The 17,371-nt window shown below is 40.8% G+C and overlaps 3 protein-coding genes across 3 annotated transcripts; 2 read left to right on the top strand and 1 right to left on the bottom strand.

Moving 5' to 3' along the window:
• Nucleotides 1-846: 846 nt before the first annotated feature.
• Nucleotides 847-6,742, bottom strand: LOC135941833 (transmembrane and coiled-coil domain-containing protein 4-like). Its single transcript, XM_065487573.1, has 9 exons — nucleotides 6,597-6,742; nucleotides 6,382-6,533; nucleotides 6,008-6,152; nucleotides 5,150-5,291; nucleotides 4,841-5,085; nucleotides 2,721-3,214; nucleotides 2,193-2,332; nucleotides 1,652-1,776; nucleotides 847-1,595 (listed from the first exon to the last, which is right to left on the bottom strand). The coding sequence occupies exons 1-9, from the start codon at nucleotides 6,628-6,630 to the stop codon at nucleotides 1,345-1,347; spliced, it is 1,728 nt and encodes a 575-aa protein (XP_065343645.1). The 5' UTR covers nucleotides 6,631-6,742; the 3' UTR covers nucleotides 847-1,344.
• A 34-nt stretch (nucleotides 6,743-6,776) lies between these two features.
• Nucleotides 6,777-10,571, top strand: Kat60 (Katanin 60). The gene is made up of 8 exons (XM_065487574.1): nucleotides 6,777-6,998; nucleotides 7,134-7,230; nucleotides 7,608-7,728; nucleotides 7,792-8,114; nucleotides 8,401-8,522; nucleotides 8,688-9,010; nucleotides 9,225-9,464; nucleotides 10,045-10,571. The coding sequence occupies exons 1-8, from the start codon at nucleotides 6,831-6,833 to the stop codon at nucleotides 10,241-10,243; spliced, it is 1,593 nt and encodes a 530-aa protein (XP_065343646.1). The 5' UTR covers nucleotides 6,777-6,830; the 3' UTR covers nucleotides 10,244-10,571.
• Nucleotides 10,572-10,603: 32 nt separating this feature from the next.
• Nucleotides 10,604-17,316, top strand: LOC135941832 (uncharacterized). The gene is made up of 7 exons (XM_065487571.1): nucleotides 10,604-10,916; nucleotides 11,471-11,952; nucleotides 12,297-12,800; nucleotides 13,831-14,447; nucleotides 14,958-15,543; nucleotides 15,763-16,448; nucleotides 16,890-17,316. Exons 1-7 carry the CDS (start codon nucleotides 10,640-10,642, stop codon nucleotides 17,299-17,301), a joined length of 3,564 nt encoding a protein of 1,187 aa, XP_065343643.1. The 5' UTR covers nucleotides 10,604-10,639; the 3' UTR covers nucleotides 17,302-17,316.
• The last annotated feature ends 55 nt before the right edge of the window (nucleotides 17,317-17,371 follow it).

Below are 17,371 nucleotides of genomic sequence, written 5' to 3'. Positions count from 1 at the left end.
ACAAAGCTAAACTCAAACGTGCAACGCGCGCACAGTATTCTGACAGAATTTCCGCGACACTCGCACGTTGTAGTAATTTCCGCAATAAAGAGACATAAAAATTGAAATTACATATAAATTTACACAGGTTAACGCGACAGGGTTGCATTTGCTTACCCCCCGGTTTTTTCATGAACGGTTTTTACCACTCAATTTTTACCAATTTCTTGCGTAAGAAATGAATTTTCCCCATTACTCCCCTCTGAAAATCTAATATTTGCGGTAAGAGTGGTCAAAATTTCCTCTTTTTCTTTTAAATTGCTATTGCTAACTCAATTTATCAAACAAATTATCTCTTACCATTTTTCAAGTCGAGGTCATGAATAATAAGAAAATTATTGAAAACTGTGGTGCAGACATGGCTTGCAAGAAACTGGCAAAATTAAAAAAAAACTTTTTTACCACTGCGCTGCTTTTTTAATGCGATTTTTTTGCAACCCTGTAACGCGAACACAGTTCACTTAACCAACGGTTTCCTTTTTAACCAATTCTTTACCTCAAATGCTTGAGCTAGACGTTACACGCACTCTGTGCTCGCTCGAATACTGTCGTGTTACTGAAACAGTATAAGAGCTGGTGCTGGCGGGGTACTAGATTCAGGTGGATTTCTTCCACACACTAAATGTTGGCTAGACTACCAGGCAGCCGCAAATGACATAAGTTGTGGGTTAAGAAAAAAAAGATAGCAGTCGCTTTATCAAATCTGATAGTGAAACATCTTGCAGGAAAAAGAAAGCGGTCAGTTAGAATCATTTAAATATTGCAGGAAAAAATACTACAAAATAAACGAAAATAACTTTTAATAGTTGAAACATATTTTAATATTTATTAAGCACAGCTCAGAAACAGGTAAATATATATATTCAGCATAAGTGTTTTTAAAAATACATCTTGTGTGTTCTATATATTTAATTTGGTAGTAACTATTAACTACAGTAAATGCTATATTTATAATGGACGTGTCCTTTGACTATCGACTCACTGTTTAGTTAAGTATGTCTTATAAATTTGCAATTTTGATTAGCAGTGCGTGTAAATATTGATAACTCTGATATGTCTATTAGGATAGAAGACAACTTTTAGAACAGCTATAAATGCATTTGCATATGAGTCATGATACTTTCAATGTCATAAATCGAATCACCCCAGTAATTTGGTCTTGGCGGCGATCGGTTCGTGAAAATACTCAACGATTAAGGCAACGTTAGTTTTAGAATTTGAGTGAACGTGGTCCACTTGGTAATGTGTCACTAGATTTTGTATAGTGATTACAAAGCGAAGTGGGTTTTTTATCACAAATAATGGTTAATTTTTGTTCTGCTCGGCTGGCTGCTCGGCCGGCTCCTCGGAGATCAGCGCGAAAGCCTCGTCGGTCAGAGCTGAGTCAGACATAGACTGCCTCAGAGAATCGGCGGTGATAGTGGTGGCGGCGGACGACCCGATTACCGACTCAGACTGCGATTTCCTCAAGCCGTTTTTATAAGAGGCGCACTCTATTGTTCTCACGCCGACCACTTTCAACAGGGTGTCGACTTTGCTCTCGTAGTCCGTGTGACCTGATTCGAGCATAATGCTTTGTTTTAGGAACAAATAATAATTTATCGGAACTAACCTGACACGATGTCGGTGAGATCGAAATTCTGCAGTCTTTTGTTGCCGCACGTCACTTGGTTCAGACCGGCGATTTTGGCTGATACGGACGTTGTTCTGTATAGAAATTTCAAGAGCCAGTCCGACCTGAAATTCACATTTGGCAGCAAAAATTACGAAACAAATTAATTTGATATTAAAGATAATAATCGTGTTGTTTCGTAAAAATTAAATATTAGTGCGTCACATTGGAAAAATGCCAATTTTTTAAAGAAACAAACAGAAAATTAACGATTGAATTTTTTAATAAAATATAAATTTAAAATGTGTTGCGCCAGCCATCGGTGAAAAAGCGTAAAAAATTAAAAAGTGCAGGATAAAAAAAGTCATTCAGCCATTCAGGGCGTTAAGCACTATCTAACTACACGTTTAAAATATTGTCGGCCGCGCCAGCCACCGGTTAAAATGGCCAGCCGCCAGCCAAAAAATTCGGCAAAGCCGACCCCGCAAGCCGCCACCTTAAATCTCGCGGCTGAGACCTCTATAAAAATTAAAACACTCACCTGCAGTAGCCATTGACAATTCTCCCGGCCACCACGGTGGAAATGTCCTGCCAATCACTGTCACTTCCCGTTACTGGCGCCCCTAACATGATCGCTTCCTGCACGATCCCCTCGCTGCCTGGTCTCCGGTCGGCCAATTCCTGTTGGTCAAGCAGTAATTCAATTTAAGCGTTAAAATTACGCTTAAAAAGTAACAGAACGTTGAAAAATATAAAAACGCGATTTCCAGAACTCACAAAACAAAAAAGGGATAGCTCTTCCTCTGTTTGCAAAATAAATTAAACTAATTTTTACAATCAAATAAATGATAATTTCCAAAAACAAAAAATTTATTAATATGATTGACAAGTTTGCTGACTCGCATAAGTTTTTACAACCGTTTCAAATTTTTGTAATTATAATTAATATTTTTTCGATGTGTCTTAATTTTTGAACCGGTAAAAATGGATAAAAACATAAGAAAAATGATTTAGTTTTCAAAAAATCAATTATAATGTAAACCAATTTTATTGAGGGAAAAACACTCACCCTGAGACAGTAAAAAACCACTCTGGCGCCAAGGCTGTATCCAACGAGGGTGACTGGCCGTCCGCCGTGGTGTTTCGAGAGCAGTACATGCGCAAGGTGTCTTCCAACCTGCGCTGAGCGTCGGAGGCACACGCCCCACGGGTTGTCGATGATGGAAGAGAGCGAAACGAGCGAGGCGGGCCACGCGACGGCCGTCAGGATGCCGCGCAGAATCGTGAACTTGAGCACCTCCTGCGTGGCGACCGTGACGGCGGCGGACACGGCCAGGTCCAGCGCCTGCCCCAATTCCTTCAGGTAGTTGGACTCGTAGCGCAGGAAGTACTGCTCCTTGGACGAGTCCAAGCACTGCCACGGCCGCCGGAATTTGTCCTCGTCGTCCTCGGAGAGCCACCCAGACACTGCGATCGCGATGTGCAGCTGCCCGCCAGTCCCGCTCGACAGCTTTCCGAATTCGAACTCCTCGATGTCACCCACCCTCCTCTTCATGCGGTAGCCTAACGATTTTAAAAAAGTGGCAACGATTAAACTTCAGGGAAATTTACAGGGGGTTTTAAATAGCAGATTTTTTGCAGGTTTCCGAATTTTCCTCGTTTGGATTAAACCCATCTGGGTTTCTCGGTTTTAACCAGGCTAAAAAAACAAATAAAACCCACTATTTTACACATGGCTCCAATATTTTCAGTATCAAAAATAAAAATAAATGTTTTTGGCCGTTTTTAAACGCTAAAAAAGTAGTGCTACATTTTTGCGCATAGAAAAATTGGCGAGCCCTGGGGTATGGGAAATATATTTCTTCGTTTTTTAAAAAAATACAGCGAATAGCTAATCTGAAAGAAAAAAAACCCAAAAAATTACACCCCAATAAAACCCAGGGGGGTCGGGCAAAATATAAAAAACCCGGGTTTTTCGGAACCCTGACTTTTTGGGTTAAAATATTGTATATTTTTTCTTCATACTTCTCTTTTCATAAAGACGACCCCCCTGATTGCGAACTGTGAGTCCATCCAATGGGCTCACGTGCCTCATTGGAGGAAGCCCCCAGTCCAGAAAGGACCAGCTCGTGTTACTGCCCCCACACCGGGTTGGTACTTAACTTTTCCCAACCCAAGCTCAATTGAATAAAAATGATTTATAAAACATCCCTTGAATTATCCATGACATAAAATTAAATCACAAAAAAATTATCGGTCCAACCATCTATTTCCAATTACAAAACCATCCAAATTAAAAAAAAAGACAGTTCAGTTTTACAATGAATGGAAAAATCAATTGAAAAGCAATAAAATTTTGTAGGAAAATCTTCATTTCACCATGATAAATGTTTTCAAACTTTAAGGAGCGATTTAGACAATATTAAGTGTGGTTCAAGAGTCAAAATGCGTGTTTTTTTGGTTTCGAGTAGAAATAACTAGGCAATCATATGAAATACCTGGCTCGATATTGCTAGAAAAAATATTAAAACTTGAAAGTCCCACAAGAAACTTATTAGCGTTCCTTTTCATTTTGAATACTCAAAATTTTAGTATCTAACAGGGTCTTCCTTAAATTCGTTAGTTGGAAAAGAGTCAATGGTTATTTGATTATCGACAATAATACTATTTAACTTTAAAAAGCATTAACTAAAAAAACTATTAATACAAATATTAAGATTTTTACAATATTTTAAAGCAAAAAATGTTGAAATAATTTATCTAAAAACACATCAATATCATTTCTTAAAATTAGAGAGAGCTTCGCATTTTTTTCCAACAATTTAGATGCGAACTTGAGCAGTTTAAAAATATAAAGCTCTCCTTCTAAACACGATATATTTATGTAGTCTTTTGCAAATATGGCGAATACATCTATTTTGAATTATTGTAGAATTTTTGTTTTTACTTTTCCAAAGGATTAAACACAGTTTAACGGCTCTAGTAGAAAATAGATATTAGAATCACATTAAATTTGCTCGATATATTTCCGCCTATCCCAATTTTTTTCCAACAGTCTTAATTTCAGTTTTGATCTGATGATGTCTTTGGTATAAGTAATGCAAGGCATATCAAATTTTCCACATTATTCAATGCAAAATAAATAAACCAATTTATCAAACAATAGAAATTAATAAATCTTGTACTGACCAGTGAGTCCTGCTCCGGCGAGTCCAAAGAGCGAGCCGACAATCGCGGCGCCGGCCACAGAGCCAATAGCTGCCGCCGCGGCACCGCTTCCAACGATGGTGCCGATTCCGGCGCCGATCAGCGGCGCAGCGAGGCCGCCGGTGAGGCCGAGGAGGGCGCCGCCGCCCACGGTTGCCAGGCTAATCAGGGCGTACCGCTTGAATTTCCGCCGACGCTGCCTTTTCAATGCGATCTGTTGCTGCTCACTGTGATAAAAAGGATTATTTATTAAAATAAACGTGGATAAATTTGAAGAATGAAAGGTATTACGGGGATAATGCTTCCTCTTCGGTCTGTGAGTTTAAAAGCGACTGACCGAGCGCTTCCTCAGCCAAACGCGCCAAAGCTGCCGGGGCGCCCATCAGACCGGCCACATGAGAAACCAGCACTCGTGTTCGAGCATCGTATTGGCCTGAAATTTATTGGATTAAAATTAGACAAACGTTATTTGAAACATTAAAAACTATGACGTATTAACAGGCTTCAAAATAAAATTGTAGATCCAACAGGAAGCAAAGTTTACTTGAAGGAGTTTTTAAAAGAAATGAGGATTCATTACCAAAGCCCCTCAAATTATCCACTGTTTAACCAAAAAACTTGCCAAAAATAAATTAAAATATAAAAAATGATAAAATTTGCTGGGATAATTTAATTAATTCCATTAAAATAAGCTTTTCTAGCCTTTAATTTCACTGGGAGAGTTACAGAAACTCAACAGAAATCATACTTTATTTTAAATCAAGCAAATTTTTGAAAACAAATATTTCAAAAATGCAATTTGCTTTAAAAAAATGCGCATTATAGAACCTATTGATTTAATATATAACCATATTAGCTTGTTAAATCAACAAAATAAAAAGACTGAAACAAACAGATTAAACAAAAATCCCAAGATTAGCATATCACAAACAACAAATTGTTAGCACACGTAAATAAATACTTGAGAGGGAAAGATTTGACATGAAACATACCAGTCATCAATCCTGTTAGCAAAGAGGAGAGGAGCAGAAGCAGAGAATAACATTTTTGCATTACATATTTGGGCACACACATGATTACATCAGCGACATTCAACAAATTCTTGGAATTTTTTAAAAACGTTATTTAACAACAGCGTAGTTGCTTTACCAGTTTTGATGCCGAAAAGCACCATATCTTGTATAATTATGACCGGATTGGCCTTGATCGGCGGCTCGACCAGCAGCAGTTCGACGTACGCCTGGTACGTCTGGCTGCCCTGTCCTTCCACAAGACTCTCCATGGCGCCATTGACCTGCAGAATAAATTTAAAAAAAACTAATCCATTAAAAAGAAATTAACTTAGCGTTATAAAGCCATATGAAATAATTTCCCGTAAAAAAGACAAAAATTAATGGTTTTATTGATTTGATCTATTCTGTAATAATTCTTCTTTTTATTGATGACACCACCTGTTAGTCATGCAGTCTCACTCAGTGCTTTTCAATGAGGACATAACCCAGAGTTTATTCAACATTACGTGCCTGTGAGGGTAAACCCAAGTGCGCCGTGAACTTTTTGATGCAATCTCTGCTGTATTCGAGGTCCCACTCATTTCCAAACAATTCGTGCAGCGAAAGGGCGCAGATAGCAGCATAGCAATACGTTCCAGCATCAGAGAGACTGTCTTTCAGTGCTGAAAAATCGAAGAAAACACAACATTCTTGTGCTAAGTAGTGGAAACGCAATCGAAACTCACCTGAGGGGGGCAAGTTCTTGGCCAGGTCGTTCATGTTGCATTATAAAACTGTTATAAAAGTGATAAAATCATAAAACTTAAGCAACCGACGAAAGGAAGTGTCAAAACCATATGATTTTTATTTTAGCAGCGCCACAGTTAGCAGCCCTGATTCGTGTTTGCTAAATTGGCACCATTGGCGCCACTGGCAGTACGCGCAAGCACTAGCAGTGACGGCCGACACAGCGCAGGAGAATGGCTGTGTCGATCGGCGAAATTTGCGAAAACACAAAACTGGCCAGGGAAATGGCCCTGACCGGAAACTACGAGACGGCCGGAGTTTATTATCAAGGGGTGGTCCAGCAGATTCACCGACTCCTCACCTCCATCACCGACACGACACGCAGAGCCAAATGGCAGCAGGTGCGAATCTCGCTGATTTCGTCCTTTTTGCGCTTCCCACACCTCGCTGGCTTTTGTATTATTATGGTGTTGTGCAATTTGCTCTCTGGTGTTCTGTTATTCGCCTACTGAGGCATTATCTCCGTTGTGTCGTAGGTGCAGCAGCAAATCGCCGACGAGTACGAACAAGTCAAGGGCATCACCAACACTCTGCAGCTTTTTAAAATCGACGGACACCTGGACAGGCCTCTAGGTTCGGTTAATTATGTTTATTTTTGCAAAATAGGACAATTTACGTACACTTGTGTTGTCATCCAACAGCAACAAAATTTACTTTTTCCTTTCCCCCCAATAATTTTGCATTTCAAATTTATGTAGCAACCTGAACACCAAAATTAATTAAATTAAATTAAATAGCCAGCTGAAGTTTTAATAATTTTTTTTGGTGTAAAATTGGAATACATGTACGGTATTAAACTTTAGAGAAACGTAAAAATTTCCTGTTTTGCAAAATTTATAAATTAAACTAGTAAATTTTGGACTTAGAATGAATTAAATGTTTTTTTAAATTCTTCCTTAAAATATATAACTTCAGGATATTTTTAATTGATTAACCACAAAACCTTTCAGGAGGTTCAACGTCCTACAATTTTTCCGCCTTTGAAGAGCCGACGAGAGACCCTGACGTCTGGGGCCCCCCTCCGCCCAGAGATCCAGACGTGTGGCCTGCCCCGACAGTCGTTGAACACAAGTATGTTTTAATTAATTTGAAATTAAATTTAAAATTGCTAGTATATATATATTATTGTCTCAGGAGTGGCACGCCTGTCAGGACAATTCGCGGCACCAAAAAAGGAGGAAACGACACTGGCAGCCGGACCGGCACCCTGAGGGGCACCAGGGGCGGCTCGACGTCGGCCAATAAAAAGGACGCAGGAAAAACGCCCACGAAGGGGAAATCGGAGCCAACCCCAAGAAGTGCGAGGACGGCGAAAGGAGCTTCAGATTCGAAAGACGATAAGGAGAAAACAGACAGGTCGGAAAAGGACGGGGAGAGTGAGGGGAAAGATGAGCCCGAGGAGGAGGAGAAGAGGTTCGACCCGTCAGGGTACGACAGGGAACTCGTTGACATGCTTGGTGAGACTTATTGATTCATTAAATTTACTTTAAATAATTTAAATTGGAGCTTTTGAAACTTTCATTCTAAATTCTCTCTAGAATCTAGTTTTTTAAGCTTTAAAAAGTCATTTAAATTTGCTTCAAAATTAAGAAAATACCGTTTGGATACATATTTCTATATTGGGGATTTTGATAATATTTTTTTTAAAAATTTAAATCTGTTTCAATATTTTTGTCTTTTTTTAATTTTGCTTTTCTAATTTAATGATAAAGGTAATGGCTTATAATTTTGTGATTGTTTTAGAACGAGACATTGTGCAGAAAAATCCGAATATTCGCTGGGACGATATTGCCGACCTCCACCAAGCTAAGCGGCTCCTAGAAGAAGCTGTAGTTTTGCCCATGTGGATGCCAGACTTTTTCAAAGTGAGTTTTGCATAAAAAAAACTAATATAAATCATTTTAGCTCTTAAAATAGAGTATTGTAATTAAAAATTATTGTTTTCCGAATAAAAATCAACAACGTCAGTAGTTAAACATATATTAATAATTTAAATTCAAGGTTTTAATTTCGATACCTTTATTTCTAAGGGTATCAGGCGACCCTGGCGTGGAGTATTGATGGTCGGGCCTCCAGGCACGGGTAAAACGATGTTGGCCAAAGCGGTGGCGACCGAGTGCGGCACCACGTTCTTCAACGTCTCCTCCTCGACGCTGACGTCCAAGTACCGAGGCGAGTCGGAAAAGCTGGTCCGCCTGCTCTTTGAAATGGCTCGATTCTACGCTCCGTCCACGATTTTCATTGACGAAATCGACTCGCTGTGCTCCAGGCGCGGATCTGCCTCTGAGCACGAAGCCTCCAGGAGAGTCAAGTCTGAGCTTCTCGTGCAGATGGACGGAATTAGCTCTGCTAGGTCAGAAATCTACATTTTTAATTTAAATAAATACTTAAAATTACATTTAAAAAATAGGAAAAATTCAATTTATGATTTTTTTTTTAAATTTCAGTATATCATAATATCCTTTGCCTTAATCCTTTTAGTAACTCTCCAATTTAAACAGCAAAGAGACACAGAAAACCTCACGATGTAAATATTTCACGTCTTGCAAACTGTTCGTTTTTTACAGCGATGAGCCTGAAAAGGTAGTGATGGTGTTGGCGGCCACGAATTTCCCCTGGGACATCGACGAGGCGTTGAGACGACGTCTAGAGAAGCGAATCTACATTCCGTTACCTGGCAGCGAGGGTCGAGAGGCGTTGCTGCGCATCAACTTACGAGAAGTACAGATCAGCGACGACGTTGACCTCAAGGACATTGCCGAAAAGCTGCAGGGATACTCTGGCGCCGACATTACCAACGTCTGCAGGTAGGATCTGATTTTTTCTTTACCTCACGGGAATTCATGAAGTTTTGGCAGGGAGTAAATAAAGAAACTTAATAGTATAGACTTATTGAGATTAATTTTACCTATTACAATGATCAAAATTAAGAAAAAATCTTTCTCTTCTAATTAATATCGATAATAATTCAGTTTGGTTATTTTAATAAATTTTAATTGAATTCGTTTTTGATTTTAAATTATTAAAAACCTTTTGAAAATATTTTAACCAGAGATTTAATTTATTTTTTTAATTAGGAAATAAAAATAACAATTAAACTGTTTGAAATTAGAAAAACCACAACTTTTCTGGTACTGTTGACTCACCAAGAAGTCTAAATATTAAATTTCTTATTTTTTAATTTTTTTAATTCGAAAGAATAAAAAAATCATCCCTGTGTGACATGGTTTTACTCAATTGTCATTTATATTTTGTAAATCAATATTAAAATTACTATTTTATAATTAAAAACTGAATCATTGCATAGCATACCATTAATAAAAAAAAATTAGCTCGCTAAAAAGCATGGGAAATGTGAACTAATTGAGATTTTCCGGTGCGATGAAGGGACGCGTCGATGATGGCGATGCGGAGGAAAATCGCCGGCATGAAGCCAGAGCAGATAAAACTGTTGGCAAAGGAAGAGTTGGATTTGCCTGTCAGCCACAAGGATTTCTGCGACGCACTCGCCAAGTGCAACAAATCCGTGAGCCAAGAGGACCTTGACAAATACGAACAGTGGATGAACGAGTTTGGCTCTGCGTAATTTTGTGATTTTAATCAAAACGACACCTTGTGATAATTTGTACTTAAAAAAAAACACCTCGTTGAGTCGTGCTAATCACTTTTAAGATCTGCTCAAAGCATTTTCGAAACGACTAATCCCTCGAATTTCATTCCGATCTTTACGAAGCGTTAGTCAAATTCTTTAAAGGGACCAAAATGACTAATGGGAAATCTATGTTAAGATTTTTTTAATACCCAGTTGAAATGTTTATTAAATTTGTCTTCATTGTTACAAATATATTGTCTTCTAGTGTTGCCAGTGCACTTTTATCAACAGTATTAAATCCAGACTTAATTAATTGCAACAATAGCGTTTGATTTTGTTTTAAACCGAATTTCATTCTTTCGATTCAAACCATCTGAACCAAATCAAGAAATGGAGAAAATTCAGGAAATTCGCCAGCAACTAGACAAACATCTGCGGATTTTGAACGAGTTCGTGGCGGAAAATGCAGGTGGAGTGCTCGACGCAGCTACACTTGAGAAGATTAATCAAGAAATTAACGCCAAAAGCAAAGATGCAGAGGACATGACGGTGGTGCAGAAATTGGAGACGCTCGCCTTGCTTCCCGATTGGCTTGAAACCCTTAATTCTTCCCTCCAACAATTCACGGAGGTGGCCAAGACCCTGCAGCCGAAACCAGCACCACCAGGTATAAACAAATATATTATTTTCTTTCTGAATTTAAATTTTAAAATTTAATTTGGATCATCCCATTTATTTGCCTCTCCTAATTTTGTTTGATATTTTTATGGAAACTGGCGAAAAGTGTTAGTCGGCGGAAACCGTATTTTTTCTTAACACTTTTCGTCAGCTTTCATAAAAAATTAAATATCCCTCGCAACTATAAATAAAATTTTCTTAACGAATAAGGAAAGTTTTACTCAAAGTTTTATTTAATTCAAATAACGAAAATTTAACTAAGTTTTAAAATTGTCTAATAAAATAAATTTAATAAATTTTGGACAATAATTTAATTTAATTTAACTAAATCCTTCTATCAACTTACATTAAAAAAATCTAATTTAATATGCATGTTTCGTATGTTGACAAAAACTGCGTTTTAACTTTCTTAGAAAATAGACAAGAAATTTTTAAAAATACTATAATTCAATTCAGGTTGTTTTTTATTTCAAATCAAACGTAATTTTATGCAAAAAAATCTCCATAGAAACTTAAATAAAAAAGAAACATGGATTTTCGCAGAAAGAAAAGCGTCAGCATTCGCTCTCTTCCCGGACGCAGACCAGCACCAGCGCAACCTGTCCAACTACCAAAGCCTAAAAGCAAAACAGGCAGAGAAAAAATCCCAAGTTGCCCTTCTGGAATGCAGACACGCCGTGAAAAACATGGCCGACGCCGCCGCGGCCATCGGACAAGCCGAACGAGTGGGCTTCGAGGAACAGACGAAGCGAGAATGCCGATTTTTGCTCTCGCACGGATTCCCCGTGGAGGCGATCGTCGAGAGGCTGGAGGATTTGCTGGACGAGAAGTGGACCAAGACCGTGTCTCCGGCGAAGTTGAGGAAAGAGGCGGAGCGGCAGTTGGCGCTTAATCAGCTCGAGGTGGATGCGTACGTGTCGGATAGAGGCTCAAGCCAATCGATCGGACACGTTGTCCATCGCCTCCTCGCCACTAAGTATCCCAGACCACCAGTACCCCCTGGCGAATGTCTTCCTCGCCTGAAGGTAAGACCTTATTTTTTTTAAACTAAAAATTAAACTAAAGTTTTACTGACTAAATTATTAAATTTTAAAAAGCTGTAGTTGAGTAACGAAATTCTGAGTTAAAAATACACGGCTAAAACTAGAAATTAACTAAATTGTCAAATTGCGGACAAAACGGAATATATTACAATTCACAATGCAATAAAAACTGTGATAAGATATTTATTTAGATTATTTTGACATTTATTTTTTAAAAAATGACAGGGAAATAATAATTTTCCTCTTTTTCTATCATTTAGTAAATTAACTCTCAGTTAAAATGTCTCAGATTTCCCCTTAAATATGAATAAATATTTATTTTTAAGGTGATGGCTCTGCTGTTGGTGTCTACGAGCAACGAATTCATTCCAGACCTGACCAATGTGGTGTCAGAGGCAAAAGTATCCGTCGTGCGCGTGCAGGACGCCGTGGACTCGTGCGTTGAGGCGTACAGGCGGGAGGGACCCGGCATTCCCCTCCTGGAGTCGAGGGAGCCGCCGACCGAAGTGGCCGAGCCCGTGCAGGTGACCCCGACGGCCAGACTGGTGCCGCACGCCCTCTTGGAGGAGCTGGAGGCGCTGCAGCCGCCGCCGACGCACAAGGAAATCGAGACGCAGACTGGGCCTGAGGTCGAGCCGCAGCTCAGCATGGCCGCCTCCCTCGGGAAGCACGCGCTGGAGGTGATGCGACTGCGGCAGCCCCTCTCGGACTGGCTCACCACGGCTTTGGTCATTGAGTACCTCAAGAAAATCTCGGCTGAAGGCGCGCTTGGTTGGATCCTCGTTGATTTTCCCTCGAATTTCGAGCAGGCCCGCATTTTCGAGGCGTCGGTAAGGCTATTTTTTATTATCATGAAATTTAAGGTCACAAAAATCAGGTTGAGATTAACAAAAATAAATAAATCTGGTGTAATCTAGTACATAAAATTTCAAAAATCCGTAATAGCCAAAGTTATAGTTGAAAAAAATTGTGTTTTTGCTGATTTTGCAAAATAAAAACTCCTGACCATTGAACATGGAGAAATTTTTTAAAAACGGGCATGCTGTAGGGGGCTGGGACTAGCCCAGACCCGCCTCCTGCCCCAAGGAGCATATTTTTTATTGTAACTAACTTGGTCCAAACTGAGCGTGTTGTTTAAAATATTTTCGTCACAAAAAACTCAATTCTGGAATTAATTTCATCGTAGCTCACTCCTATTGGTCGTATAAAACCTATGTTTTTCGCTGTCTTCGTGCACGGGGTAAATCTTTCTTCCCCTTTTGAGATAGGGGGTGGTTTACCGGCAGCCAAAACCATTTGAGCAGGACAAAAAAAATGTGGAATAATAAAAAGCTTGGATACACATCAAGGAAACTGCATTTGGCTTCAACTGAAAAATTTAAAATCTTTTTAATTTACAAGTTTACGAGATTGAAATTACATGCGTGTGTATTTCTCTCTTTTTCTCAGCTTTAATTTAATTCATGGTTGCATTTGCTTACCACCCGGTTTTTTTCACCACTGGTTTTTACCACTAAATTTTTACCAATTTCTTGTGCAAAAAATGAATTTATTCTATTTTTCACTTATGAAAATCTCAAAATTTCCTCCATTGTGCAGATAATTTCTTTTAAATTGCCATTTTGCTGCCTCAATTTCTCCAAAAAGTTATCTCTGAAAATTTTTCAAGTGGAGGTTAGAAGCTAATATATAGAAAATTATGAAAAATAAAGTGAAAACATTACCTGCAAGAAACTGGAAAAATTGAAAGAAACACGTTTTTTTCCACTGCACTGCATTTTTTTAAATGCTTGATTTAATTATATTACACAAGAAATCTCCTCTCGCTGGACTAACTGTTTTTAACAATTTCATCCCCAGATAACTGGACAGTGGGTTCCAAATCCGGACATGCCGGACGAGGACCAGGGTGGTCAGCTGTCGGTGGTGCAGTCCAAGATCGTCTGCGACCCGCACTCGCCTGTTGAAGCGTGCCGGCCCTTCCGCACCATCTTCACGTCCGTGGTGTCGTTGTCTCCGACAGAGCCTCCGCCGCCCGTGGTGCCGCTGGTGAACGAGCTGTACCTGCGGCAGGACGTGCTTTCCTGTCTGCATTGCAACTCTTTCACCGAGGAAAACGTGCTGGCCGTGGCCGAGATGCTGCTCAAGAGCTCGCCCCACGCGCCACCTGAGCCGGCGGCTCTTCAGGGCCAGGTCGCGTTCCCCGACTTTGAAATTCCTGCCGACCTGGCTAGAGGAATGGTTGCCCTGTGGGAGGCCCTGGAGACCGCCTACCTTGGGCATTTGCACCGAGTCACCCTGGCGAGGAGGACGATGACAAATCTGTTCGCCAGGCATGTGAACTCGCTGAAGAAGTGTTTCGAGAGGTTCTTGGCCAGGGAGGACAACCTGCAGAGGACCGTAGATGAGTTTGTTGAGTGGTACAATGCGGTGCCCAGGCCGTGGGTCGAGGAGTCCAAGAATGAGATCAGAAACAGGTGAAAAAATCGTTTTAAATTTACACAATTAATGGATTGCGGAGAAACGTTCTTCATTTTTTCAGAAAAAAATGGAAACCCTGTTTTAATGCAGTAAATTGAACTTTGTTTTATCGAAAACAAAATTATTCGCTTAAATGTTGACAGAATATCGCTTTGAAATTGTGACCTTTCCCTCAAACTCTTGAATAATTTATTTTTTCCTGTAAACCATAAACCATTACATTTTTTAGTCCTTGAAACCGTTTAAGCGGTTAATATTTACAAAATATATGTTGCAATTTTCATCCCATAAATATTTTAACTGCCAAAAAATGATTAAAATCGCTAAAAATAAATATTAGAGCCAGAAACCCATCAAATTAGCCGACTAGGTCCAAAACATCGACTAAAAAAGTTAATTTCAGGTAGAAAAAAATCCATATTGTACAAATGATTTTAATTTACGCTTGTCATTTTGATGGGTATGATAATCAAGCTCTAAAATCTCTATTTCCTCTGTGTCGTCAGGTTGGAAGTGGTGGAGAAGTCGATTTTGAGCCAGATTGAGGCACGTCGACGAGAAGCGGACGAGGAGGTGAAAAGAAACAGCGAGCAACCAGTATTGGCGCGGACACTGCTGGAAAAGCTGCAGGTCGGCGGTGCGGTGGCGCAGCTCGAGCTTGACCGCTTTGTCGACACGATGGCCGTGCTGCAGGACTTTGCGTCGGCGTCCCTGGGAAAAATCCCGCCGGACGCGAAGAAAAGCGTTCGATTTGAAGTGCCTAAGGTGCTCGGCCCCGAGATCGGCGACGCTTGGGCCACTGCCCTGGCGGAGGCTTTGCTCGGGCCTGAAGGGCCACCTGCCCTTCCTGAGGAATTTGTCGCTTATTTGGGCTCGGTGGTCGAGTCGGCCAAGGCGTTTGTCACAAAGCTGGTTGGTGGGCAGAAAAGCGCCATCGGCAAGATGGAGAAGGAGTTCCAGCCGAAGAAGAAGAAGGGCAAGGACAAGAAGAAGGCGAAGAAGGGCAAAAAAGGGCCCACCATCGATGACGTGCCCAGTCTCGCTGATTTGGAGGAGGAGAGGCTGAGAACCAAGCGGATCAATCTTCTTCAGGTGTGAATTTTTGTTCATGTGCATCAAAATCAGGCTGGAAAATATTTAAATGCGATTGTCATAAATAGGGTTGGGAATTTGAAAAGAAAACTAATTGGATCGTTTTGACCTATTTCCTCTTAAAAGGAAATTTAAGGTTTCAGGAAAAAATATCCACTAGAATTGATTGTATAAAATTTGCATTTATACTTCGATTTGTAATTTTAATCCCTTCAACAGGAGTGGCGGGACATGTTGGACAGCGAGTCAGAGCAGGCTCTCAGTGCGATTGATCGAGAAATGGAACGCCAAAAATCCGAGGCAGAAAAGCTGATCGAGCACCTGCGGAGGAACGGGTACCAGGTGATGCGCACGGCCGCCGACGAGCAGCGAAGCTCAGACAGCCAGGCGCTGTACGAACTGAAAGAGTTCCTTGAAGCGGCCATTGAGGCTGAGGCGGAACTGGAAGTGCCGCAAACCCTCCCCCGTAAGAGCCTCTACCTGAGTTACCTGCGGCTCCCGAACGCTCCGCCCCCTCCTTCGGCTGCGGTTCCTGAAGAGCGGGACCTGGCGGGCCTGATCAGGGTCCTCCGGCGACTCGCTCCGGACGGCGTGATCCTGGTGTCCGGACTGGTATTCCTTCTGCAACAGTCAAAGGCCGCACCCTGGCGCCAGCTGGACAGTGAGCAGACGGCCAGGGTCCTGCGGAAGAGGCTGAACGGAGGCTGCATTGTCGACTGGAGGGCCATGGTGGTTGGGCTGCTCGAACTGCCTGAGGCCACTGAGCAGCAGCTCCTTCACGCCGAGGAGCGGCTCCGTCCTGGCACCCTAGAGGCCTTCACCCAGTCACGGATCTGGCTGGACGCGGCCTTTGAGGACGACCCTGAGTCCGTGAAGCGTCTCCTTTTTGACGCCTACCGTCCAAGGTTTGTAGTTTTGTGCTCCAGGTATTTTTCTACGGCTTGTTTTCCGGTAAAACGAGCAAGACATGACCTGTTTTTTAACCACTTGAAATTTGAAATCTATTATTTTTATTTTCATTAAATGTCTTAAATTTTTTAAAGTAAATTTATTATACCTAATACGCCACTGACGCTAAATTTGAGTTGCTAAAAACTTCTACGTAGATGAATTAAACCATACAAATTTAAAAAGTAATTTTTACTTGATACAATCAATTTATTTCATGATAATATAACCTTTAAAACTGTTTTTAGTGTCTTTAATGTCTTCAAGAATAGCCAAATTTCCAAAATTACAGTAAAAATTATTGTTTTGAATAATTCTAAAAATTATTTCCAATGGAGAGCCTTATAATTTTTGTAAAATTTACGTTTTTTTACAAACAATCTTGATTACCGTTTCAGGGTCTCCGTACTGCGTCTGCTGTCCGCCGCCGCCATTGGACCTTGTCCGGTCGCTTCATTCCTGAAGTTGTGCGCCCTCCACCAGGGCCAGTCACTGCAACAGGACAACGCAGTCCTCCTAGAAGCGGCCGTGGCCGCCTGCCACGCCGTCTCGCCTGTCGAGAACGAAGAAATCGCGCCACTCCTGCAGAGCATCTGGAACGAAGTCGAGGACGCCGGTCTGGACAGCGAGCATAGGCGGGCCCGCAACAGGGCCGTGGCCGCTGGCACCTACGTGGCTGTGGACGCGAGTCAGGTGCCGGTCGAGCTGCTCAAGGAGAATGAAGCGTTTCTCGAACTGGCTGCTGAGTTGTTCGGAAAGAAGAGCTTTCAGGACTTGATTAGTGAAGAAGAACTGCTAAACTCGAAATAAAACACTTTTATTAGCAGAGAATGAATTGATTTTGTTTTCATTTATTGATTTGAGTTTTTTATGAAATAAC

Source organism: Cloeon dipterum, chromosome 4 (assembly GCF_949628265.1).
Source record: "Cloeon dipterum chromosome 4, ieCloDipt1.1, whole genome shotgun sequence".
NCBI lineage: Eukaryota > Metazoa > Arthropoda > Insecta > Ephemeroptera > Baetidae > Cloeon > Cloeon dipterum.
Note: the sequence above shows the minus strand (reverse complement) of the source record. Positions and strands in the feature narration are given on the sequence as shown.

Coding starts and splice junctions, on each gene's coding strand:
- LOC135941833 (XM_065487573.1), bottom strand. CDS start 6,630: ATGAACGACCTGGCCAAGAACTTGCCCCCCTCAG. Junction 5,086..5,149: donor GAAGAGGAAGCATTATCCCC/GTAATACCTTTC, acceptor TTTTTATCACAG/TGAGCAGCAACAGATCGCAT. Junction 1,596..1,651: donor TCTCACCGACATCGTGTCAG/GTTAGTTCCGAT, acceptor TGCTCGAATCAG/GTCACACGGACTACGAGAGC.
- Kat60 (XM_065487574.1), top strand. CDS start 6,831: ATGGCTGTGTCGATCGGCGAAATTTGCGAAAACACAAAACTGGCCAGG. Junction 6,999..7,133: donor GCAGAGCCAAATGGCAGCAG/GTGCGAATCTCG, acceptor GTTGTGTCGTAG/GTGCAGCAGCAAATCGCCGA. Junction 8,115..8,400: donor GGAACTCGTTGACATGCTTG/GTGAGACTTATT, acceptor TGATTGTTTTAG/AACGAGACATTGTGCAGAAA.
- LOC135941832 (XM_065487571.1), top strand. CDS start 10,640: ATGGAGAAAATTCAGGAAATTCGCCAGCAACTAGACAAACATCTGCGG. Junction 10,917..11,470: donor GCCGAAACCAGCACCACCAG/GTATAAACAAAT, acceptor GGATTTTCGCAG/AAAGAAAAGCGTCAGCATTC. Junction 11,953..12,296: donor AATGTCTTCCTCGCCTGAAG/GTAAGACCTTAT, acceptor TTTATTTTTAAG/GTGATGGCTCTGCTGTTGGT.